Source organism: Numenius arquata, chromosome 11, assembly GCF_964106895.1.
Source record: "Numenius arquata chromosome 11, bNumArq3.hap1.1, whole genome shotgun sequence".
Lineage (NCBI taxonomy): Eukaryota > Metazoa > Chordata > Aves > Charadriiformes > Scolopacidae > Numenius > Numenius arquata.
Window position 1 is genome coordinate 19,164,088 of NC_133586.1, and position 23,192 is coordinate 19,187,279.

The 23,192-nt window shown below is 38.6% G+C and overlaps 1 protein-coding gene across 1 annotated transcript in view; it reads left to right on the plus strand.

The window, feature by feature from the left end:
• Positions 1-21,562, plus strand: part of TLN2 (talin 2) — a 190,969-nt gene extending 169,407 nt beyond the window's left edge. Inside the window, exons 53-59 of the mRNA XM_074155555.1 lie at positions 478-583; positions 3,851-3,975; positions 10,916-11,041; positions 13,376-13,438; positions 13,533-13,715; positions 17,197-17,322; positions 18,283-21,562. Coding sequence (XP_074011656.1) covers positions 478-583; positions 3,851-3,975; positions 10,916-11,041; positions 13,376-13,438; positions 13,533-13,715; positions 17,197-17,322; positions 18,283-18,411 — 858 coding nt within the window. The 3' untranslated portion in view covers positions 18,412-21,562. The remainder of the gene's footprint in view (positions 1-477; positions 584-3,850; positions 3,976-10,915; positions 11,042-13,375; positions 13,439-13,532; positions 13,716-17,196; positions 17,323-18,282) is intronic.
• The last annotated feature ends 1,630 nt before the right edge of the window (positions 21,563-23,192 follow it).

Below are 23,192 nucleotides of genomic sequence, written 5' to 3' on the forward strand. Positions count from 1 at the left end.
AGTGTAGAAAGACTAAGCCTGATGCATAAGTATAATGACTATAATATCTGAGAATGGAGTGCTAAAGCTGCATAGCCCTCCCACGTGCTCACACATACACCCCTGTTTTGGAGAATTCTGTCCTACTTTTAGTACTGAAAACTTCCAGACAATATTGTCAGTTCCAATCCTGCTTCAGCAGGGGAGTTGGACTAGATGATCTATATGGTCCCTTCCAACTCTAAAAAAATTCAGTGAAATTCAGTGAAAATTCCTGTAGAAATGCAAGGCAGTGCCATTTTCCTAGGATGTATCAAGCGTTGCAGTGTAAGCTTTTGCTTCTAAAGATTGACAGTTGTATTTTTCTCACTGGACTCAGGTTTTCTCTCAGCCAATTGTTGTATAAAATAAATCTTTCACTAGTGTACCTTGGGAATGTTCCAGCATTCTCTGGAATCGTTGCTAATATGTGTTATTACATTTTATCTTTTTCTCTAGATCCTTCAAAAACCAACTCCAGAACTGAAGCATCAGTTGGCCTCTTTCTCCAAGCGGGTTGCTGGTGCTGTCACAGAGCTCATCCAATCAGCAGAAGCAATGAAAGGCGAGTTGGGCAGCATGGCTGCCAGTATGGTGTGCTTTTTACCCCAGAGATGATGATCTGTCATTTTTGTAGTTTAAAATGAAACCAAAAACTAAAAAAAGAAGCCCTTTTAGTATGTTCCAGGTGTCTTGGTACCACCTACTTCCATTCTTTTAATTTCTCTGCTGGTATTCAGTTGTTCACAGTGTTGGTAAACTTGTCTAAACTCAGTAAACTCTCCCACTTCATATGATCAGCCAGAAGTATCTGTAAATCGTGTGGCCTTTACAGATAGAGCCATTGAGCGGAGCGCTCGAGTCACAGGAGCAGAAAACAAAATACAGTATTGCTCCTCTTGAACTGGTGGCTGAATTGCAATTGGATGACTGGTTCCTTTGCTTACACTCATGTTTGTTCAGTCAAAATAAATCCTTTGCTTTGCAGTGATAGTTGCTTTCCAACTTCAAAATCTTACTGCATTAATACTCAGCTTCAAGCAATGATGTCAGTTTTAGGTCTATAGTGTTTACAGTCCTCTGTCTAGGTCCTGCCCTGACAAGGTATGGTAATGAAACAATTCAAAAAATTGTGATCTGGATGTTTTCCTGAACTCTTAGAATTGAATTTCCTGCACTCTTACAATTATTGTGGACAAATATAAATTCAGCACTCAAATACGCAATGAATTCCATTGCTTAGCAGAAAGTCACTGTCCTTGTAAAAGATGAGTGATATTTTTTTTCAGATACTGACTTCCGTGGTAAAATTTCTATCCAGCGATGCATGTGAACTCTTAGGATGACAGTTCTAATTTTCTACATTTTAAGTGAGACGAATACATATTAAGGGTGGTGTTATTGAATATTAGAGCATTAGTGCTGGAGTACATCTACTACCAGATTTACTGGCAACTTTAGTGTAAAGAAATCTTCACAGCTATCAGAAAGGCATATGAGCATTCTAATCTCATGGGTAATAGAAAGCTGCAGTAAAATATTTTGAATAAAGGGTTGTAATCACTTTTTTATTTCTGCCCCCCTCACAGCAAAGGCTTGTAGTAAATTCATATTTGTTCAATCTGTCTTTGCTAAGCTAGGCCCGAGACCACTATATACTAATTTTTCTGATATTCTGTGTAACGTACACTTCAGGTTTTCCTCAGTTATTTCCTGCTTTTATCGGCACACATTCCTTTGAAAAGAATCCTGACTAAACACTTTTCATCTACGGGAATTCCTTATTATTTTCTTATGGGTTTTTTCCCCTCTATTTCTTAATATAGTTCCTCTGTTTCATATAACAGTGATCTACATTATGCTTTTTCCCTGCTCAGGTAAATTTATTGAATTCTTGAGCTTTTTCTGAACTCTTATGTTTTGAAATTTCTGTTTTCATTTGCTAACAAGCCACATCAACATCAGAATTTTTTCTGTTCCCTAAATGCGTTTTTAAAGTCTTTTTACTGTCCTCACCTGTGGAGACATCTATTCATTTCCAGTATTTTTTACATTTTAATTCGTATTCATTAAAATAAAAATGAACTTTTAATTTCCTTTTTCACTTACTGCCTGTGGGGGATTTTTTTTTCATTCACTTTAGAAGCTTTTTTGTGGAAATGAAAATGTTTTTTAACCATTCTCAATTTTCATTCCTAATTTTCATTTATAGGTGATGATAAAATTCTGTCTCCTAACCAATATAGCACGTAAATGTTTTCACCTGTGTGAAATGCCTTTTTTGAAGAGGAACTGCTATATTTTACAAGTTTGGGTTTGACTGTGTTTATACATGCTGCCTGTATCAAAAATATTAATTTTTTTTTTCCTGCTTTTCTGCCAATATTAGGGTTCAATGTAGAATTCCTTCATCTTGTACACCATTTGGGCTGAGAAATTGTCTTTGGTAATATTTTGGTATTTTATATAAAATGCATATATACGTATTATATAGGGAATAGCAGCATGAAGCGTAGCTCACTAGGATTACAGTACCATGTACGCTAGCTTTCTCCCAGCACATCACATATAGGAGCCAGTCATTTTGTATTATCCTGTGATTTGGTCATCCATAGCAGAAACTTTCTCATTCTTTGGCTTGTGAAATACTGATACATAAGCGTTCAAGGTTATTTCCTTTGATCTTTGATAAATCAGACATGGGTTATGCTATTCCTGATGCAAAGTGCCGGTATTCTTCTCCCCATTCACTCTTCCTTAATAAGGTTTAGTTATTAAGTTGATTCAGTTGATAGTATTCAGTGGATATTTTAATATTAGGTTCACCCAAACTTTCTGATCCAGTTTCAATAATTTTAACAAGGCCTTAAGAGATTAATTTTTTTCCTTTGTCTTTTTTTTTTTTTTTTTCTAGCTTACTCTTTCTTTGCCTGGTGTACACTCCCTCACATCCTTTTCTGTTTCCATCTGTGACACCACTTCCTCCCCTTGCCCTCAGTAGTTATGAACTTAGAAGTTTTCTTTCTGGTTTCCTTTTCTCTCTCCATCTGATTTTCCATGGCTGTTTCATTGCTTCCCTCAATCCAGAACATGGATGCTTTCCGCATCTTGTCATCCAGAAAATAGTATTATGAAACTGAAAATAATAATGCACTGAGAACTTCTAAAAATCTGAGGTCACCTCCAGTCAAGTATTCATTTTGTGAACCTACAAATTTTCTTTGAGCCAAGAGAAATGCCAAAAACTCAACAACAACAACAAAAAACAACACAAAAAAGAAAGTTGACCTTTAAATAAGTTACAGGAACTGCTTTGGCCTTCTCTACATTGCTGTTAGAAACACATTGCCAAAAGCATTCTTTCTTCAGTCAATAGTAGCTTCATCTCTAACCACTGCCAAAAAGGAGACTCTGGAAAGTGCTGTGGGTGATTCTCTCTTGTCCTCTTTACTGTGCTGTCAGACTTGTCAATGTACCTTACAACTTGGTCAAGTTAGAAACCATCTTAAGAGCTCCGATAAATGGAAGTTGAGTGACAGCTAGTTTTGCTCCTAGTATGGACAGTAGCCCTTTTTGAAGCTGCTTTGCTTACACAGTTCTTAATTAAGTTACTTTCATAACAATAATCCTGCTAAATACTTGTTTTCACTCTGACTGAGATTTTACTCTCAGTGGCATAAACTTGAGGGTTTTTTGCCATTATGGTACTAAAATCAGCCTTCTATGGTGTGCATTCTGTATTTGACACTTGAAGTGTGATTGTAAGTCACCCTGTTTGAATGGCAGCTCACAGTGGCACTGAAGTTATTGTCTTCGTCTCCATTAATTCCAGGGACAGAGTGGGTGGATCCAGAAGACCCAACAGTCATTGCGGAGACAGAGCTATTAGGGGCTGCAGCATCAATTGAGGCTGCAGCAAAGAAGTTAGAGCAGCTGAAACCAAGAGCCAAGCCGAAGGTGAGTGTCCATCCCCCTTGTTTCTTTGAAGTTAATAAAGCAGAAGATACATATAGCCCATATGTTGGTGTGTACTTTGTTACTGTTCACGATAATAGTATAAACAATCAAACCTTGCATCAGTCTCAGTGCCACTAGACACTGCTCTGGATGGGACTTACCCCTGAAGGAAGAGGGTAAAAAGATGCTTTTCAGGGAGTGAGTCAAGCACCAGCCATGAGCAAGCAAAGGAAAAAAAGCCAGATGTTGGAAATGCTTTTAAGAGTTACAGTATCATCACTGTTGATTATTTACTTTTCTTTTCCAAACACATTTTACTGATGTGAAAAGTCATTCTCATTTGCTTTCCTTTGGAGGCCCTTTGTTCTCATGTGAATGTGTGTAGTATAGCAGGAGAAAGCAGCAGCAGCAGCACAGAAGGGATTCAGCAGAATGCAGAAGACCTTCAGGATTTTCTAAGATTAAAACCAGAGCACTTTATGCCGTGCTAAAAGAGTAGCTGCTTCAGTATCAAATCAGATACGTGGTATGACTGTTTCTATTTAATTTTCCTGAAGGAAAAGAAATTACAGTTAATTATGAAAGCAAGTAGTGTTGCGTGTTGCCAGGTCATTTCAAACGTGTCTCTGAATGTATTATATAAAATTAAGCCAACTATTTTCACGCATAGTCCAGAGGGAATACGTGAAACTGCTGTTACTTATGCTTCTATGCATAGCTCACAAGAGTGGATCACAGAGGATTGCTACCTTTTGCCTAGTGTGGAAGAACAGGCAGGTTTTAAAAGAAATTACCATGTTCCCTGGAATTGCATCTCTTTAAAATGAAAAGCATGTTTTGGCTGTGTAATTGACTTCAGGAAAGGACTATGTATCTATTTCCCTGTTTACGCTGCTTTGTAGGTGCAAAACTGTTTTCTGAGTAAAGCTAATGAGAAGTCTTTCTGAAAAGCAGGGCCTCAAGAACATTCAGTGTTGGGCGATTGTTTTTGGTGCAGGGTGGTATTTTGTCATTCAGGAACATCAGATGAAATAGTTCTTGGTAGCTTCACTCTTTGAGGACTTCCCACCCACCCCCCCTGCTTGGTGATAGGAATAAATTAGCTCATGAAAAAGAAATGCTCTTTGTTCTGCATTTTTTTAACAAGTGCATCCATTTTGTTTATAAAGAAAAATGGTCCTTTATAATGAGATTCTACAGAGCAGAGGACACAGGCTGAGTCTGAGGAGAGGAAGAGTCCTCCATCACCTTTTCTATACAATCACTGCACAATAGCATATGTGTGTTGCCTAGTAACCATGGAGCAGTTTCCTTCTAACATCTAAGCCACTCCAGGGTCATTGTAATTTCCCACTGAATACAGATCTCACACCTGCTCCTCATTTAACATGTTAATTTGAGTATCCAGTCTGCCTGTGATTTATTGGTCTGTTTATTTGTCATTTTCTGAAACTAAAATTCATATCCAGCTGTTTGTTTAACATGGGATTTAAACAGCCTTTACATCCTTTTTTAGATGTTTAATCCCTTTCACAATATGGATTGTAACACACATCAGAGGTACTAGGAAGATCACAGAGTGGCTCAAATATCACTTTTTCTGCTGAAGACTTGTAGCTTGTATCTTCCCAGAGTAGGATTTCCTGCTTTGAACAAGCTCTGTCTTTCTGATGCTCGTCTCCGACAACATACATGGTGTTGTTGTGTGAATGCCTAGACTGGGTAAGGCAGCTGATACGATTGATTTTTCTTATGCTTAGTCTATGAAATGCAGGAAAAGTAGCTGTCTCCTGCAGGGGAACAGATCTCTGGTCCAGCTAGACCAGTATCCTGCTTTGGTTAACAGTAATCATCATCAAGGGAACTTGCAGAGAAGTCCTTAGTTGGTAATTTTAGAATAATCTGCCTGCAGGAAGTCCATCATCTTCGTCGTCATTAATTGGTGGCTGATTCAGTATTTTTGGGTAAGCTTCTGTTACTGGGGTGGGGAGTGGGAGCAATTTGATTTGGGCTTGAAATTTTCATTGTGTGTTCCAGTTTGTCTCTTACCTCTAAAGAAAAAAATCAGTAGTTGAAGGTAGGATTTTTTCCTCATTTGTTCCAGTATCTTAATTTTTTTGATACTTTTGAATTATTTTTTTAATTCTTGTTTTCTCTACATATTTTTGCGCTTATCATACCCCCTTGATGTCTTAGACTGAGACCAATACAATGAGATGTCTTCATTTTCCACTACTGGGAATCATCTTATCCCAGAGAACATTCTCTAATGAGACCCTGACCTATTGAGTGCTGCCCAGGTCTTATTCTATGATGCAGATTCTGTTTGCTTTAAATCCTGGTCGTTTGGCTGCTGGTGAATGTGCTCCTAAAATGCTTAGTCCACTAGTCCACTGCCCCATTGATAACCTGTTAATATCTGGCTTTCTTCTGAGCTTCTATCTTCCAAACACTTTGAGAACTCTCCTAAGTAGGTCTTCTTACTCCTTTGCATAACAAAACCTGTCCAGTATTCTCATTGCAGTGTTCAAGGTGTGGGGAACGATCTGTGAAGCAATAAGATCTTTATTGTTTATTAAGCAAGTTTTGGCTGTTATATTTCCTTTAAATACAATTATGTTTTTCCCGAGTGTGGACTCTTTCCATTTTTCATTTTTGGAGAGTCAAGTGTCTTGCAATACAGCCACATATTCCTCCTGGGATGCAAATATGCCACTGGCTGTAAAATAACAACCCCCCAAAAGTAGTAATTTTTTTAAGAAAAAAATTTTGTCTAATAAACACTACATGCTTCACTAATACTGGAAAAAGAACACTTCTGAGGAAAAAGGTGCAGTAGATGAGGTGCAGCAGCAGAGAGCGTTGCTGTACCTACCCTGTTCTGTTGGTGCGCTCTACATGCAGCCTTGTGCCTTCAAACACAAGCGTCTTTAGTAGTCAAAAAGAGTTCCCTGCTGTTAGCTTTCAGCAGTTTGTCCTTTTTTTTTTCCCCAAGATGAATCAAACCTGGATGCCTTTTTCTGCAGGACTCTGTGTGATATGTTTGATATATTAGGTTGTTATTTAATCCAACTATATATCAAACATATTCCTACAGTGTCCTGCCCTGTCTCCGGGGGTTTTAACATAGTAGAAGGCAATATGAAGGAGTACATTCACTCACAAGCAGGTTTAGAAGACTTCCTGCAGACTCCTGATCTAATCTGATTTAAAATATATACATGAAGGGCTCCTTTATCAGGAGAGTTGTTCTTGGAGGGACTTTTAAGTTGTGTAGGGCCTTTTATGACAGTGAGCAGCAGCTGTGCCAAGAACTGACTTTCACTGGAATGATTATTGTGTTTTCCATGGCTTAGTGCAGTAACTTAGCCATATTGGTTTTCTCTTTATGAAATAGAAGATGAGCTGCTTCAAAATAAAATGGTTTGTCTTTTGTATTTTTTCCCTACTGTTTAGCCATGAGATTGGGGGCTCATTTGTTCTCCTATTAATCCTGACTTTATTTGTGCTACCCCTAATAATGGAGATTCTATAGAAAACTGGTTAAAAAACAGTACAAAACCATCTCAAATTATATATTTTTTTAATGGCACAACCAACATTTTCAGGATATTTCATGATACAGATTTTGTAGCTACCCTAATAATTTTGGTTTGCCTGTTCTGGGGGCTTCATTTTCCAATCCATTTATATCCATACATAGTCAATAACAGCTTATTAGTGGCTTGTGGAAAAAGAGAAGCTGGTCTTCATGGGGGCTACTTGAAGGAGAAGGTAATCACTTGGCTCATAGACCTGGTTCTCTAAAGAAACCCAAGTAGCCCTCTCAAGTAACTGAAATCTTACAAGGTGAAATTTTTTGCCATGTATCACGTCATTGTTCCTAACTTTGTTCTTGAAGACTGTTGTCAGGGTGCTGTTGGTGAGTGTGAACTTATGACACACTCTTTAATAATGGGAATGGGTAGAAGAATTACTTCTCTTGTAGGGCATTTTGCTGTGTTCGGTCTTGGACTGCTACATGTCCCTGTTGCCAAGGAACGCTCGTTGGAGAGTACAGGCAGGTAGACATACCCTTGGCACTGACTGAGTGTTGTACCCACTTCACTGTTTCAAACATGAGTATCCAGCCCTTAGATGTCACAGCTGAGAATGCTGAAGGGAAAACTGCAGGGAAGGACTGGAAAGCGAGGATTTGCTAGAAAAGATGAAAACTCAACAAAAGTTCCGCAGTTTGAGTGCTGTGTAAGGCTGTTTCAAAAATCAATTCTCCACAGAAGGGATCATCTGTCAATAGGAAACTTTTTTCTTTTTTCCCAGAAATAAAAAGTTGTGAGATTACAGGAATTGTAGGATTTGGAAGTTTGAGAAACTTGCAGTGTGGTTTCTTCTCCCCACCACCCAGATTTCAATAGAATTGAAAATAAATTAATTTAGTACACAGCAGGGGGGGGAAACATCTGTTGTCTGATGATGTCCTGGTTTGAGGGATACTAAGGTTTAGGTTTAGTCATCTGTTGTCCTGCTGAGCTTTACCTGCTGCTCCGCAGTGAAAGTCAATCCAGCCATTGTACAGCAGCATTCTCAGTAATGCAAGGTTTGATTTCTCTGCATTCCCTTTGCAAGTAGTCATTTTTGCTTAGCACTTATGTGCAATATTTAGTCCACTCACTGTGCTGAAGTGAGTTCAAACAACTACTTCAGCCTCTTTTTGTTGGCTGTTTTTTCGCGAATTGAGTAACATCTGGGCACTTACACGGCTGTGTAATAGACCAGAGTATGGCCGTGGGCATTTTATTAAGCTTTATGAAAGAATGACACCTCCTTTGTAATAAATAAGCAGATACTGAAATGCTTACTTGCTTAGGTTGAATTCCTGACAACGCTGACATATGAAGAATAACGCACATAACGTATTTTGTTATGTTGGAAATGAAAATTTAAGAACTCTAAATAACAAGGAGCCCTGCACAAAAGTAAAAGTGTAGTAACAGTCTGTTAAAAGTACAAGTGCGGTAACGGCCTGTTAAATTGACTGTCATCCAGTGGTACTTCAGTTGATATTTCAGTTAAAAGTCTTCAGTCAACTTCTATCAAAGCCAACAATGCATCTATTTTAACAATGAAAAGGAATCTGATAGTGACTATACTGAATTCCATTTAGTCACTTTGGTTTTATGGTGTCGTGATTGAAGTAAGGGTTTTATAAATAAGACGAGGCCTGTTGCATAAGTTCAGGACCAATGCAATTACCACTTAGATGTAATAATGGTCATGATGTTACATTGCAAGCGTTGCCAAAAATCCATGTGAAACATAGCTTGATCGCTTTACAAAGCAATTTCTTATACTCTTATTACAAAGATACAGGCTTCAATTGATGGGATTAGACTAATAGCAAGGCAAGACAAATGCTTTTTCTGGAATTAGGTGGCTTTTCCTAAAGGATATGAAAAACTTTGAAGTGCCAAATAGCTTCATCTACACATCAGTTTTTATTTTCAGATCATTAAGTTTTTCTTGTGTCTATGGATGCTACAGTTTCAACTCCTGGACTTTTAGTTACGTGGCAGTTATGTGAAGTGTTGTAGGACTGGGCACTGCTTTATGTGCCACTTTATATTTATTTGTAATTACTCATAATTATCTTTTATTTTATAAATGACTATTATTTCATCAGATTGCAATAACAGGAGAACTAAACCTGACTTAGATTCTAAGATGGGTGAGCTTAGACTTGCAAATGAAGTGCCTGGTTTTTTAACTCAAAGCCCACTTAGCTGCTGTTCCTAAAGGTAGTTATTTGACACAGGAATGCTGTGGTTGCATAAGTTGGAAGAAATTTGTATTTCAAAAGCCTCATCTCTGACAAGGTGGTCTCTTCTGGTATTGTATCCACTAACCCTGCTGGTCAGACCGCATTGGATTCTGGTAGGCTTGTGATTCGATCACAAACAAAATGCATTCTGTTGGTTTATTTTGTATAAAACCAATGAGAAGACATGGCCCAGACCTGGTTCTGTTTGAAATAACAATAACCATTTATCTCTATTTTGTTAACTGTTCAGAAGCTAGTAATTGTGCTTAAATGGATAAATGTTTTCAATATTTGTTTAAATGATTAGAAAGTCAGGGAAGCTGTTGTTTTATGGAACAATAGATTTGCATTTTAAATAGCAAGAAAATTCCTTAAGAACAGCTCATCTCTCTATTTGCACATGCTTATTGAAAGACACGTTTGGATGACTGAAATGTTCCAGACAGACCTTTGGAGCTTCCTATCTCCAAGCTGGAGAGTGGACCTCTTCACAATGCTGTTCCCTGTGAAATGACAGCTCTTACCAAAAGCTGTTAAATCTTTGCTCTTGCTTGGTATCTGTGTTACGTTTCTTAGTACAGGTGAATGAGACAATATGCATTTATCACTGTTCTTTTTTAATGCTTTAAATATTTAGAAAATGCTCTACCTGGTTTAACAATCTTGGCAGCAGTACCATAGCACTACAAAAAGAATCTTGATAAGGAAAAACAAGAATTTCTTTTCAGACCTGCACTTTTCTAAATGTAGCTTTGAGTAGCCCTAGTGGAAGTAACATATTAGGAAGTTGAAGGCAATTCTTTAAGTATCTTGTGTGATACTCAATTTCACGCGTGAGCAGCCACAAAGGCAACTTAATAGTTAAATTCAATTATTCAATTAAATAGTTAAAATTAAAATCAATTCAATAGTTAAATTCAGTTAAATTCAATTATTCAATTTATGTTGACTCCCAGCTTTAGTCCATACGAAACTCCTTTGCAGAAAATGATGTTGTAGGTCTTACTGAACTTACTGATGTGTTCCAAAATCTTCTTGTCTCACTTTGTATATATCCTCAATCTTGAAAATACAACTGCTTTCAGGTGAATAATATGTGACGTTGTTCTTTCTTGGTTATAGCAAGCAGATGAGACTCTGGATTTCGAAGAACAGATCCTGGAAGCAGCTAAATCCATTGCAGCTGCTACCAGTGCTCTTGTGAAGTCAGCTTCAGCAGCCCAGAGAGAGCTGGTGGCGCAGGGAAAGGTGGGTAAACAGGACAAGTAGCAACAGTGACGGGGGGAGAAGCATCAAAATTGAATCTTACCTATTCTCTTTTAAAACAGTAGGAAAGGAGGTTGGGAATGCCTAATGAAAATGTAAATCTTCTCATTGCTTATCACACTGCATGACCCAGGCCTGGTTCTGTTAAAAACGCCACAGTTATGTTTATTTAAACCTCACAAGTGTAATCAAGTGTTTTGGCTCTTCAGATGTTTCAGCTGTGGGGAGTTTTTGTGTTTGTGGGGGTTTTTTTCGTTTCGTGAAGATCTCTGATTCAACCTATTAATGTATAGTCCCACAAGACAGCTTGGGTATCCAAAACCAAATGTCACAGTATACATACAGTACCACTCTGGACCAGAATAGCAAAGGGTTGCACTAATTGTGCCCTCAATGTTTTGTTGTCTGATTCATTGGGGATACAGGCCTGCATCCAAATTCAGTACATTCAAGTGGACGTGCTTGTTATTATCCTTGGGACCAACGGGAAGAGTGCTTATAACATGTGTCATCCTTTTCGTCTGGTCAGCATTGAGGTCTTTGTAATTAATTTCATATCCATCACTGTGTTTTTTCCCAATTAATATACTGTGAAACTTTAAAATCTGAACATCAGATATGTTGCCTGTGAGAACAATTTGTTACAGGACCATAATGTTACATAGTTATGGTTTCCAATTTCATCTAACTCTTTATTCTGAGCAGACTGTGTCATGGATCCTGTCACAAAAGCGATGTGGTGTCTACTTCAGCTGGGGTTCCTGGGGAGCTTCTGCTTTTAGTTCCAGCAGGAGCACAGAGCACTTGTTTTAGAACAATAGTGATGTAACTGTTTGAAAAGACCCACCATAAGCTATAGCTCTGGAACTTACCAATAATACATAAAACAAGATAGTATTAATGCCCATTGAAATCTGGCTGTGGAGACAGTCCAAAAATGAGAACTTTGACTTACCTGCTTCACTTAGATTATTGTGCAGTCTGTTTTTATGTGGTAAGACCTGTTCTTATTAGTTTCACTGTGACATACAGCTTGCTATGCTTTCCTCACCACTACCGCCACCGTAAAGTTATACAGAATAATACAGATTGTGTTTCTATCCTGGTACCAGCTCTGAATGTCCCTCAGGCAGTTTTGACTTTTTTGGTCCCTCAGATACATTTCTATTTGTGTCTTTCAGATTGAGGCTGACAGCACTTCCATCCTATTCCATCCAAGTTCAGATAATTGCTAAAACTGCTTTAATCTGTCTGTGTGAGGAAAGCTGAAGTTTGCTGTTCTAAGGACACCTGTCAAATATAGTGCCGTATTAGCAGATCTGTTCAGCCTCCTTTACTGAATTTAGCCATTTTGCTTTATCCATCACTCTAATATAGTAACCTGGTGAAAGATCAGGAATTTTTGCAGCACATGGCCTTTACTGATAGTTTTCTTGCCTGCTTGGAGGATCTGCAAATAAGACTCTGGTCTTTAAGGGAAAAAGAAATTAATCCCAATTAGAATTTAATGAAACATCAAACTTCAGAATCTTTTGTTGCACATCCTCTCATTATGATACTTCTCATAAATAAATAAAGCCATTATAATACTTCTGAAATAATGAAGCCCTAACGCATTTTCCTTCTACTCTTTCTTTACTAATTGCTAATGCTTAGCTAGTAGTGACTATGTGGTATCCTCTGACTGCTGCAGTAGCCTGTATCTCCAGGTCAGCCAGAAGTACAGAAAGCTGGCTTCTTAAATGACTGTCCAAATTCTTGCCCATAGTGAATGGCTCCAGCCTGCCCGGTGGGAAGATTTTGTTATTGATACTGGGGGAAATGTTTTGCTTGGTTAAGAAACCTTCTGAGGCATGTGGTATGGACACCTCCCAGAAAAGCGTGGCTGGCATGTGGGAGGGATGGACAGGTTTGATCTGCCTCCACATCCATCCCTTCAGTACTGAACAGTAAATGGTACTGACTGTTGGCTTAGATTCCTCACTGACCTTTTATTCAGTACAGAGGCAGTGGGAAATTTTTACCCAACTGCATGGATGTGTGCGAACCAGGCATGTTCTTGTCCCAAATAAATTTCCAACTTTGCTGAGTAAAGGCTGTGAAAGTATCTTACAGGGCAAATTGGTGCAATATTGTAGTTGAAGAGTTTGCTAAAGAAGTTTTAAGTGAAACTGCTTTTCCCTGTGGAATTGTTATAAAATAATTAATTTGATGTTAGGCAACTGTTTCCACTTCTGTGGTATCGATGAAGGCTGGGAAGTTGGATCTGATCTATCTTCTGTTTCATTGTAAGCCATCTCTGAACTGTTTTTTCAGGTTGGAGCAATCCCTGCAAATGCAGCTGATGATGGACAGTGGTCTCAGGGACTTATTTCTGCTGTGAGTAACTACTTCTATTAAGGAAAACTAGCAGCTTCTCTGAAGAAATAATATCCTGTGAGAATACATAGTGACTTTTTTTACTGTCCCCTAGGCCCGAATGGTGGCAGCTGCAACCAGCAATCTCTGTGAAGCAGCTAATGCCTCAGTACAAGGCCATGCTAGTGAGGAGAAGCTCATCTCATCTGCCAAACAAGTGGCAGCTTCTACAGCACAGTTGCTTGTGGCTTGCAAAGTGAAGGCCGATCATGACTCTGAAGCCATGAGGAGGCTGCAGGTACTTGTGTTCTTAATTACTGAAAACCCATAGTAGTGCTGTGTAAACACTGTTTTAGCACTGCGTGAACAAACTCCAAATTTTAGGAATAGTTCATGAATTTTTAGAGTTCTGTTCAGTTTTTCTTCCTTGTGGGATTCTGGGGCACTTTCATTCATCAAGGATGAAGTGATTGTGCATTTGTCATTATTCAGCAGTAGCTACAGCTCACTGCACTGCTTGTTTTATTCTTCATTTTAAGAGATGTTGAGGGATGCCAATGTTGACTGACCCATGCCAAGCCCTGGTTTAGATGCGATATTGATAGATTCATGTTTATGATCAGCCACAGGAATACATGAGCTGAGAATGTTCACTACGGGCATTTTTATAGCAACTGAGTATAGGTGGTTTCTCTGCAATTATTTTGTATTCAGTTAGACTCCCAGTGAACCTGCAGACAGATAACCACACTTAACTTGGGTGCACATGAGTATCCTCCTGACGTCTGTAAGAAGTGCCAGCCTGGGTTGTGGTCAGATTTCCTTTGTTTCTAGGAGTCAAGAGACAGCAATTGTAGATAGAACATTTCTAAAATGGAGAATCATTGTCAGACAAAAACAAGAACAGAAGCTGATGCAACATCTCAACTTAATTTTTAAGTTTGAAAAAAACTTAAGTCTGACTTAATTTTTTTATGTGAAACTGGTTACCTTTTTCATTACACATCCGTTTCATGTTGTGCTTCTCTGAACTATTACTGAATGTTATGACAGGTAAAACCTACTGTCTCCAGAAGTTTTGTTTAAGGATGTTCATTTTAAAAATGGCTACAGCCTTCTCTGGCATCCTGTCCTGCAGGCTCAGCCTGGAACGTAAGAACTATTTCAGCTCCTTTTTTTCATACCATCAACATGGACTATCTTGGGTGGTAGTGAAATTTCCCCTTTTTCTCTTGCTTGCACAGATGCTACTAATGGACTCTGAATACAACAGTTCATGTACGGATAGGCAGGATCAAGTACAACAGAAATAAACGTGACTAAGTATCTGTCTGAGCAAGAGGAATTGATGTCATCATTTTTTCAAAGTAGAAAAATGGGTTAAATATTTGGGAGGAAAAAAGAAATGTGTGTGAAAAATCTGTTTGTTTCTACAGAAAACAGTGGCGTGTTAACGCTGTCTGTAGGAATGAGATGGGTTTAGTGCTTTATAGTGAATTCATAGATTGGCTTTGCCGAGGGTCTGTGGGGAAGGTATCACTAACTGGAAGATAGTTCTGACTGGAATTGCAACCTGTGCTTTAATATCCAAATGCCAAGATGGGTCTGAGGGAATTTTAAATGCAGAATAATAGGAACAGGAACAAAATCAAGTACTAGAGACCATTTTCTCAGCTCTGCCAGGAAATTCAGGGTACTCAGTCACTGTAGGCAAATATTATTAAATAGACATCGAATGTGAAAAGTTGGAAGGGAATGTGAAAAGGAAATGAGCCCAAGTGCAGACTGAAATTGAACTTTGCCACTTTGCCAAGCTTCATATCTGTCACAAAATGAATAATGAAGGGAAAAGCGGTTTGCAGTTGGAAATAATGTCCTTTATCATAGCAAAACCAGTGAGTTGATGTCTACCAAATATTTTTACTGGTGGATTTGCCAAAACTACTGAGGCTTTTCAGCTGGCTTTGCCCCCAGCACAAATGTTTTCACATAGCCTTAATCAATAGGTTGGGTTCAAGAGTTTGAGTGTATTAGTTTTGTCTTTCCTATCCCACAAACAATTGCAAGCTTTGGGAGAAGACATTTGAACTGCATTTCCCATGAATGCTAACTTGGAATGCACTCTTACAGTCTGTTCCAAGACTTAATGAAACAAAAGGAAATGTTTCCATTCTCTTTGGATGAGGTCCAGACTGAGCAGAGCAAATTTCAAATAATTTGTCCTTGGGTCATTTCAGGTGGGAAGAAAGTTAAATTGAAAGGGAGATGAAGTTGGAAATATGGAATAGAACTGGGGGGAAGTAAGGGGCAGGTTCGGAGCTGGTCCATGTGGCTTCCCCTCCTAGTGCCCAGTGTGTCTCCAGAATGTGTGAGTAGGCTGTCTTGGCCAGTGGCCTGTGTGGGAATGAGTGTTCTTAGCAAACATGACACCTGGAGACATCGGGAACCACAGGACAGAGAACTCTGCTCTTGCTCTCTCTCACTGCCTGTCACAACACTGCAAGTGCCTACCCTTTTTCTGCACGTTGTGAGAGCATTTATATTGTTTATTGGTGGTGTTGACTGATTTGCTGCTAGATACTAGGGGTTAGGGTTTAACACGAGAACAGCCTTACTGGCTCAGACCAGAAGTTCGCTAACCGACTCTAGCAGTGGCCACTAGGAAATACTTGGAGAAGCAAGTAAGAACAGGGTAGGCACGCGTGATACTGTTCTGCACTATGTTCTGAGATAGAACACTCTGCCAGGGGTATATTAAAGATCTCCTTTACACTTCGATGTGCAGAACCCATTAAAATATGGACCATTCTTCTCCCAGTGCCAGCTTTTCACACTTTTACCAGCTCTTAGGACACGAGAGCAAATTCAGTGCCAGATCTTAAGATGCTGAGCCCTGTACTGCCATCACCCGTCTGCACAAGGTATTTCCTGGCCAGTGGTCTTCAAGACCTCAGTCCTTCAAAAAAGGTGCCAGCTCCATCTTTTAGCTGTAGTGGAAGAGAGGTTTGCATTTTGTTTGTGAGAAGGACTCTTCTTCCACTCATCTCCATGGGAGGAGTAAGAGATTCCAAGGCCACTCCTCTGGTATCCTCCTCTGTATCTATTAAACCAGTGCCCGTGGACACAGTCATTACTGAGCACTCAGTGTGGAATCTCTAATGCCAATATGTATTATAGTATAGCAAGGACAGCTTTGTCAACATCAGAATGCACGTAGCTTAGTTACCTTTTTATTTTTGATGCACAATTGCTGACACTACTCAGTTTAGACAACAGAAGATGTACTACAAATATTTGTCTGTTTATTTTCAGAAATCTGAGAATTTTTAAGGAAAGAAACAACCACGGTTATCTCATATTTAAACTTTTAAGTGGCTAATTTGCCCTGATGGAAGTCCATTAATTTTAAAACTTCATTGCTTTAAAACGTTTCTTTATACACTAGCTTTCATTTTCTGTTCTTCCTCAAAAAAAAAAAATAAATCTGGTGAGTGCTATGCATAACATAATTTGTTATTTCATCCACTGTTTTATTTCAACCTGTAGGGAAAACAATCTCATTTGTGACTTCCCCAACTTCCAGCTGCTTAAATAATGAATTTGTGTTCCTTTCTGTTCCATTGATTGTAAAAGACTAATTTGTTTTTTACTGGGAAAAACAAAACAAAACATATCTTTCCTGTGTAGTCAAGCAAAGATGTTTTAGTTTTGATGCTTAGATGAATCCATGTTAGTTATGCATTTTTGTTATTACTAAATTTCTCTTGTCTTTTTCAAAGGCTGCAGGAAATGCTGTCAAGCGAGCATCAGACAATCTTGTCAGAGCAGCCCAAAAAGCAGCATTTGGGAAAGCAGAAGATGACGACGTTGTGGTCAAAACAAAGTTTGTGGGTGGCATTGCTCAGGTTGGTAGAATCACCCGAGAAGTAAAGCAGAGGAAAAACTATCACAGAAATGTAGCACGGTATAACAATGTCCTTCTGCTGCATTGCAGGTTGGACAAATCTATGATAAATTACTTGAAGCCTCACTGATAGATATCCACTGACATAACAGCAAAGTTCTCTGCTGTAAGATGTCCGAGTTCTTCACTGAGCATTTACCATAATAGCAGTTACCATTGTCCAATATCTTTTATTTTTGTTCTGATGAAGTTAATGGTTCTTTTCTTTAAATACTTCCAAATCTTAATAGACCACTAGTTTTGTATGCATATAATCAAGGAAATAGAGCGAGAGATAAGAACTGATGATATTTTGTTACTGTGACATAATAAATAAGGGGAAACAATAACAATATTTAAAAATAGATTCCAAGACTTTGAGGCTGTACCAACTTCTGGATTCACTGTTCTGAATGAGGAACACCATGTACTATGGACACTACTTAAAAGATATTGAAATTTTTCATTTCTGCACATCTGTAGTACTGTCACTTTTCCTTTAGTATTCTGAGAGGCAGGAAAATGCTGTGGATACTTGCAATGATGAGTGTTCAATTTTACTGTCACTCAAACATTACGCTAAGACACGGTGCTTATTTTACATGTGCTGTATCCTCACCCCAATAATGCTGGGGGAGCACAGCACTATAAAATCCATCATGGATGCATGGTAAAACTATGCTGGTAGATTCTTTTTGCCTTTTTATAGTCTTCTTTAAGAAACAAGTGGGAATACGATACTGTTCTTGATGGCATAGTCCTGGAACCTGGAAAAATTTGAGCAATTCCTGCTAAAGTAATTGAAATTTGCTGTTTCTCTGGAGAGTGCTCGAGGCCTAGCTGTGACTGGTGTTATAGAAAGAGAAATCTTGGTTTACAGACAGTATTCCTTGATGTCATAATTTGTGCTTCTGTTTCCTAGATCATTGCAGCCCAAGAAGAAATGCTGAAGAAGGAAAGAGAGCTGGAAGAGGCAAGGAAAAAACTGGCTCAGATCCGCCAACAGCAGTACAAATTTCTACCCACAGAGCTGAGAGAAGATGAGGGTTAACCTGCTGAGATTTTCTTTTTTTTTTTCTTTTTTTTTTCTTTTTTTTTTTTCTTTTCTTGTAAAGAAATAAGCTAAAGGGGGACAGTACAGTGAGAACTGCTCTGACAACATTCTGGTATGCCAAGCACTTACCTAAATAAACTGCCTGTCATAGCTTTGGATGAGCAGAGGGCAATAAACAATTGTTCTTTCTCATCCAGTCAGCTGAGGTGCACGGTGATCAAATAATGGTACAGTGTTAGGTTCATCATTCCTGTTCCTTCCTTGACTTATATCTCAGGAGAGAATGTTTCACTTTTTACTAAAGATACTAAGTCAGTATTATTGTCACTTTCCTGTTGCTTGAGGTATTTATCGTTCCTTGACTTGTTATAAAACATTCATAATATTAATAGGAAAACAGTCAAGAAATCTTTTGTATGATAAATATCACATGAGCTGGTGGTTCTCCCCCACCTACCCTTGTAAAAAGAAGACCAAGACAGAGAAGGAAGTATGTCTGAGTGGAGAAACACGCATGAGTTGGGTTTGAAGATGCCTCTCCTCTTTCAGTGTTATACAGCTGGTTCACCCCAAAACTGGAGGAATTGTCTCTGCACCTGTTTGCACTAGTAGTATTAGTCCTTACCTGATACCAACAAGCTTCTGCTTGTCCGGTATTTAGGTTTACAAAATGTGGCAATAGCCATTCTTTAAAGAGCTCAGAAAACAAAGAAATGGAAACTTCGTCACTGCCTCAGTAATAGCAGGTTCATGAAGGAAAATGCTGTTTCAATTATATACCTCTAATGTGTGACTACTTTTACAGTATTATACACACATACACATGCTCTAACATTGGACTGAATAGTTTGCTTTTTTTGTTTTAATTGAAGTTATCTGGTTCGTACTGTGGGATTTCTGTTAGAATGTATGTCAGTTAAAAAAAGGGAAATGCCCAGTACGACGACAGATTATCACAATTCTTGTTATTCTTGTAATAATTTCATTTATAATTATTTTGTTTTGAAACCTGTGGGTATTGTAGGAGAAAAGAATAAGCAATTTACAAGTAGACTTTTCCTGTAATATATTTTTGAAAAATCTGGACTCTAGGGAGTTTGTTTTCATAGTTGGTATTGATGAAAATGTACTCACCAAGGAATTGCAGAGAAGGAATAGCAGCAATCTATCAGCAATCTTTGTCTCCAGCTGCAGAAAGGTATGGTATGCTGTCAATATCTCTTGTGACCTAAACAATGGCAATATGGGTAGAGTGAGTAACACATTTTACCCTGTCAAAGAAAGAACGCGAATCACAGCAACTTTAAGTAGCAAAAGCTAAACTATTTGACTAAGTACAGGAACACCATCTCTCCTAACAACAACTCCACTTGAGCCCTCCTAAACAGTAATGTCAAGTCTATTTAGGTCAGAGGATGTTGCCTCTCCAGTCCTTCTGGAGGCTGTGCTGTCATTTAGATACCTGCCAAGTACGTTCAGCTGAGCCTGTTATGTTCTGTGCATACCCACTTAGTTGTCATTGTTGCAGAAATAACTTGTCTTGTAGACTCAAAACTAACCCCCGTAGTGGTAGGTTAACCAGTTTAGATAGTGCTAACTCCTCATTTAAGTTACCTGCATGAGATATAATTATCATGAATTTTGTCACACTAGTGTTAAATATATAGCAAAAAATTACTAGAGAGTAAATATTAAATTGTACGAAGATTTTTATTGTTAGAGTCTCTTCTCTGGTACTGATGTATTTCAGACTCTGTAGAGTTGCTGGAGAATCCACGATCATGAGAGGAAAAAATTGGTAAATCCCAAATGGAATCACTGGCATCAACAGATGTGCTGTGATGTGTAGGCTTGTGTGCATATGCAAACCCTTACTATCAGAGACATGCAATTCCGAGTTCTGTAATTTTCCACTTCAGCACACTTGATTTGATTTTTTTCCACTCAAATCCCTGTGAGCAGTGTCACACAATCTCGATGTTAAGAATTCCTACACACACATAAAAAAAAAAAAAAAAGACTTCCTGTAAATTTTTAGGCAGAAGGCTAAGTTGGTGTTTATTGCTGTAAGACCTAAACAAAGACAGCTGTAGTGATAGGGATTTTCTGCTGCTGTTGGTAGGTCCAAGCTTCTTCGCAGGTTATGGCTCTTTCTCTTTTTTTAGATGGGTAGCCTTGCAGTCCCATCTCTTTTTCAGAAAGATCTGCAAGACAGGTTTTTTTTACTGCTTCCCTTTCAACCTGTGTTTAACCTATTTTTGCTCTTATTAAAGCACCAAGAAAGATGATGCTGTCCTTAGCACCATGCCAGTATTTTATTGTAGGTATAATACTATTGTAATATATGTTGATCAGGATGGTATTTGCCAGTTTGAAAGAAGCCAAGAGCCTGGTCAAACGCAACTATGTATGGAAATTGTCTAGCTAGAAAACTTTTATCAGTATGTAGAAGGAAGGACCATGCTCAAATTGTGTTGCAGATAAATTTGTTTAGGAAGTCCATTTTAGCACAATTATTTTGAGATCTCTCTATTTCTGATTTAATGCCCCCTCTTATTTGACAGAAAGCATTGTTCTTTTTTTCTCCTTAGCTATGTGCTCCGTAGAGGAATCACACTCAGATGAGTAGCTGAGCTGGACAACTGAAGTATTTTTTTACTCTGGATTTTGGGTGTTCATTTGGGAAACACTAAGAGAATATAAGCTCATCTAAAGTCTTTCTATTTCAATTTTTTCTTGCTGTTAGAATTTCCAGTACCACTGAAGTCCACATGTGAACGTCTGTGGAGTTTGGAACTTGTCCATGCACTTGTTTGGCGTGGAGACTTGCAGCAGGAAGTGACAAGTTGGAGTAAGGGATGAAAGCTAGTTAATAAGAAGGACAGATGTTACTTTGTTCTGTTAACTTGTGAAATGGTAAACGAGCTCTGTTGTATCTCACCCTTCTTCATGTGGAATTCACTTTAAGGAATTGTATGCAAATTAAAAGCAAAATGCCTCAAAGTTGTTCGTGTGCAAATAGTCTAGTGTTGTTTCCCCAACTATTCAGAAAATAATTTGAACATTTTATCATTTGTTGAAACTTTTCTGTATCAGAAGCCGCAAAGTAAGAAAAGTTTTACAACAGAAAAATTGAAGGCCGGATTCTTGTTTCATCTGTCCCATTTCCTTTGATTTTCTGCATCTTTATTACTTAATTCCTAATAAAGGGATGAATGCAAAATTTAGAAACCTCTTCAACATAAATGTATAGCTCATGAGTACATTTTTGCTTTTAATCAGTCCAAACTGGTAAGATATTCACCCCGGGAGTATGGCATGTGCCATCACTACATTTCTTTCTTACATTATTTTTAATCTCTGGTTTTGGAATATATTATTTTTTTTTGTCTTATACTGTAAAAGCTTTGTCCTTATGTAACTGCGTCATGATTAACAGGGAGAGTTATCTGCCCATAACTGTCATGATTCCTGAAACCTGCTTTTCCATATTCACAGTATATACATTAAATGTATTGTGGTTGTTCACGTTAATGGAACAACACATTTCTGTGGCACAAAGGTTATGATGCCAAATGCAGAAACTGTTTGTTCATGTGAGTTACAAGTCTGTTACAAATTGCTGCTTTGCAGGACGTGCAATGAAGTCTGATAGATCATTTCGGAGGTAGACAGATGCACAGACTGCATCTGGCTCATGAGCTGCCCTTCCTTTGCTGTGGGAGCTCTGTCCTGGGGCACTCCGCATCGTTCAGCGGAGAGCGATGCAGAGATCCTTGAGTGAATGTTGCTAAGTGCACCAGCGCTGGGTACAGCCGCACGGGTGTCCTTCAGCCCAAGAGGCGACACCCCGACTTTCATCACAGTGGCCGGGGGGATGCTTGACCAAACTCACACTGCTTTAGTCAGCACTGGGCAGAAGGAGGACCTGGTACTGAGGCGCAAACACAAGCGGCATTCATTTCTTCAGTAGCTGGTAGTTTCAATAATTCTGGCAGAGTATCCCCTGTGTCAACTGCCTGGTATCAGATTATCCCCCGAAATCTCATGCTTCCTAGTTGAAGTCAATAAACTCAACAGTGCCGAACTTTGTGTATTGCCTGCGTCTCCAGAAGGCACAGTAAAGCTTGTCTCAAAGTGTGTGTGATCTGCCTTGCCCCTGCATAAAGCAGGTACTGCAGAAGAGTTCTGGGCTGCAGTCTTGCAGCACCAGAGAAATTTAACAGGAGAATTCATCTAAACTAAATATGGCCCAGTTCAACCCCATGCCCTGGAGTGTGGAAATGCTATACCCATGACAATTCATATCTGACAACGTGATTCGTTTTGCCTGAAGATTATTATCTGTCATTTATTGAGCTACAAATAAGTGCCATCTTCTGACTTTTTAAACGTTTTAGAAATAATAAAGCAGTAGAGACTTTTGTTTTCTCTCTAATTAGTATGCTTTGTTGCAGTGGAAGAACCTTCTGTTCAAGACAGTTTTGTAATTATATGCTGGAGTTTCTAGGGGGTTGAGCTCCTACTTTAATATCTTCCCTTCCTGTTAAAGTTTTAACCCCAAGAAAGGCACAAAGGAGTTTGTAGTCACACTGCCACGCCATTATATATAGTATTTATCTGGCCACAAAAATAAATCACGTTTTATTTTTGTCTTCACCAGCAATAAGCCCTTGAAGGAATTCCTTTTTTTTTGCCTGGACATATTTGTGACTTGTGTTGCACTGATTGTCATGCAAAGGATCATTTTGCTACTTAAGCAAAATAAGGCAGAAGTT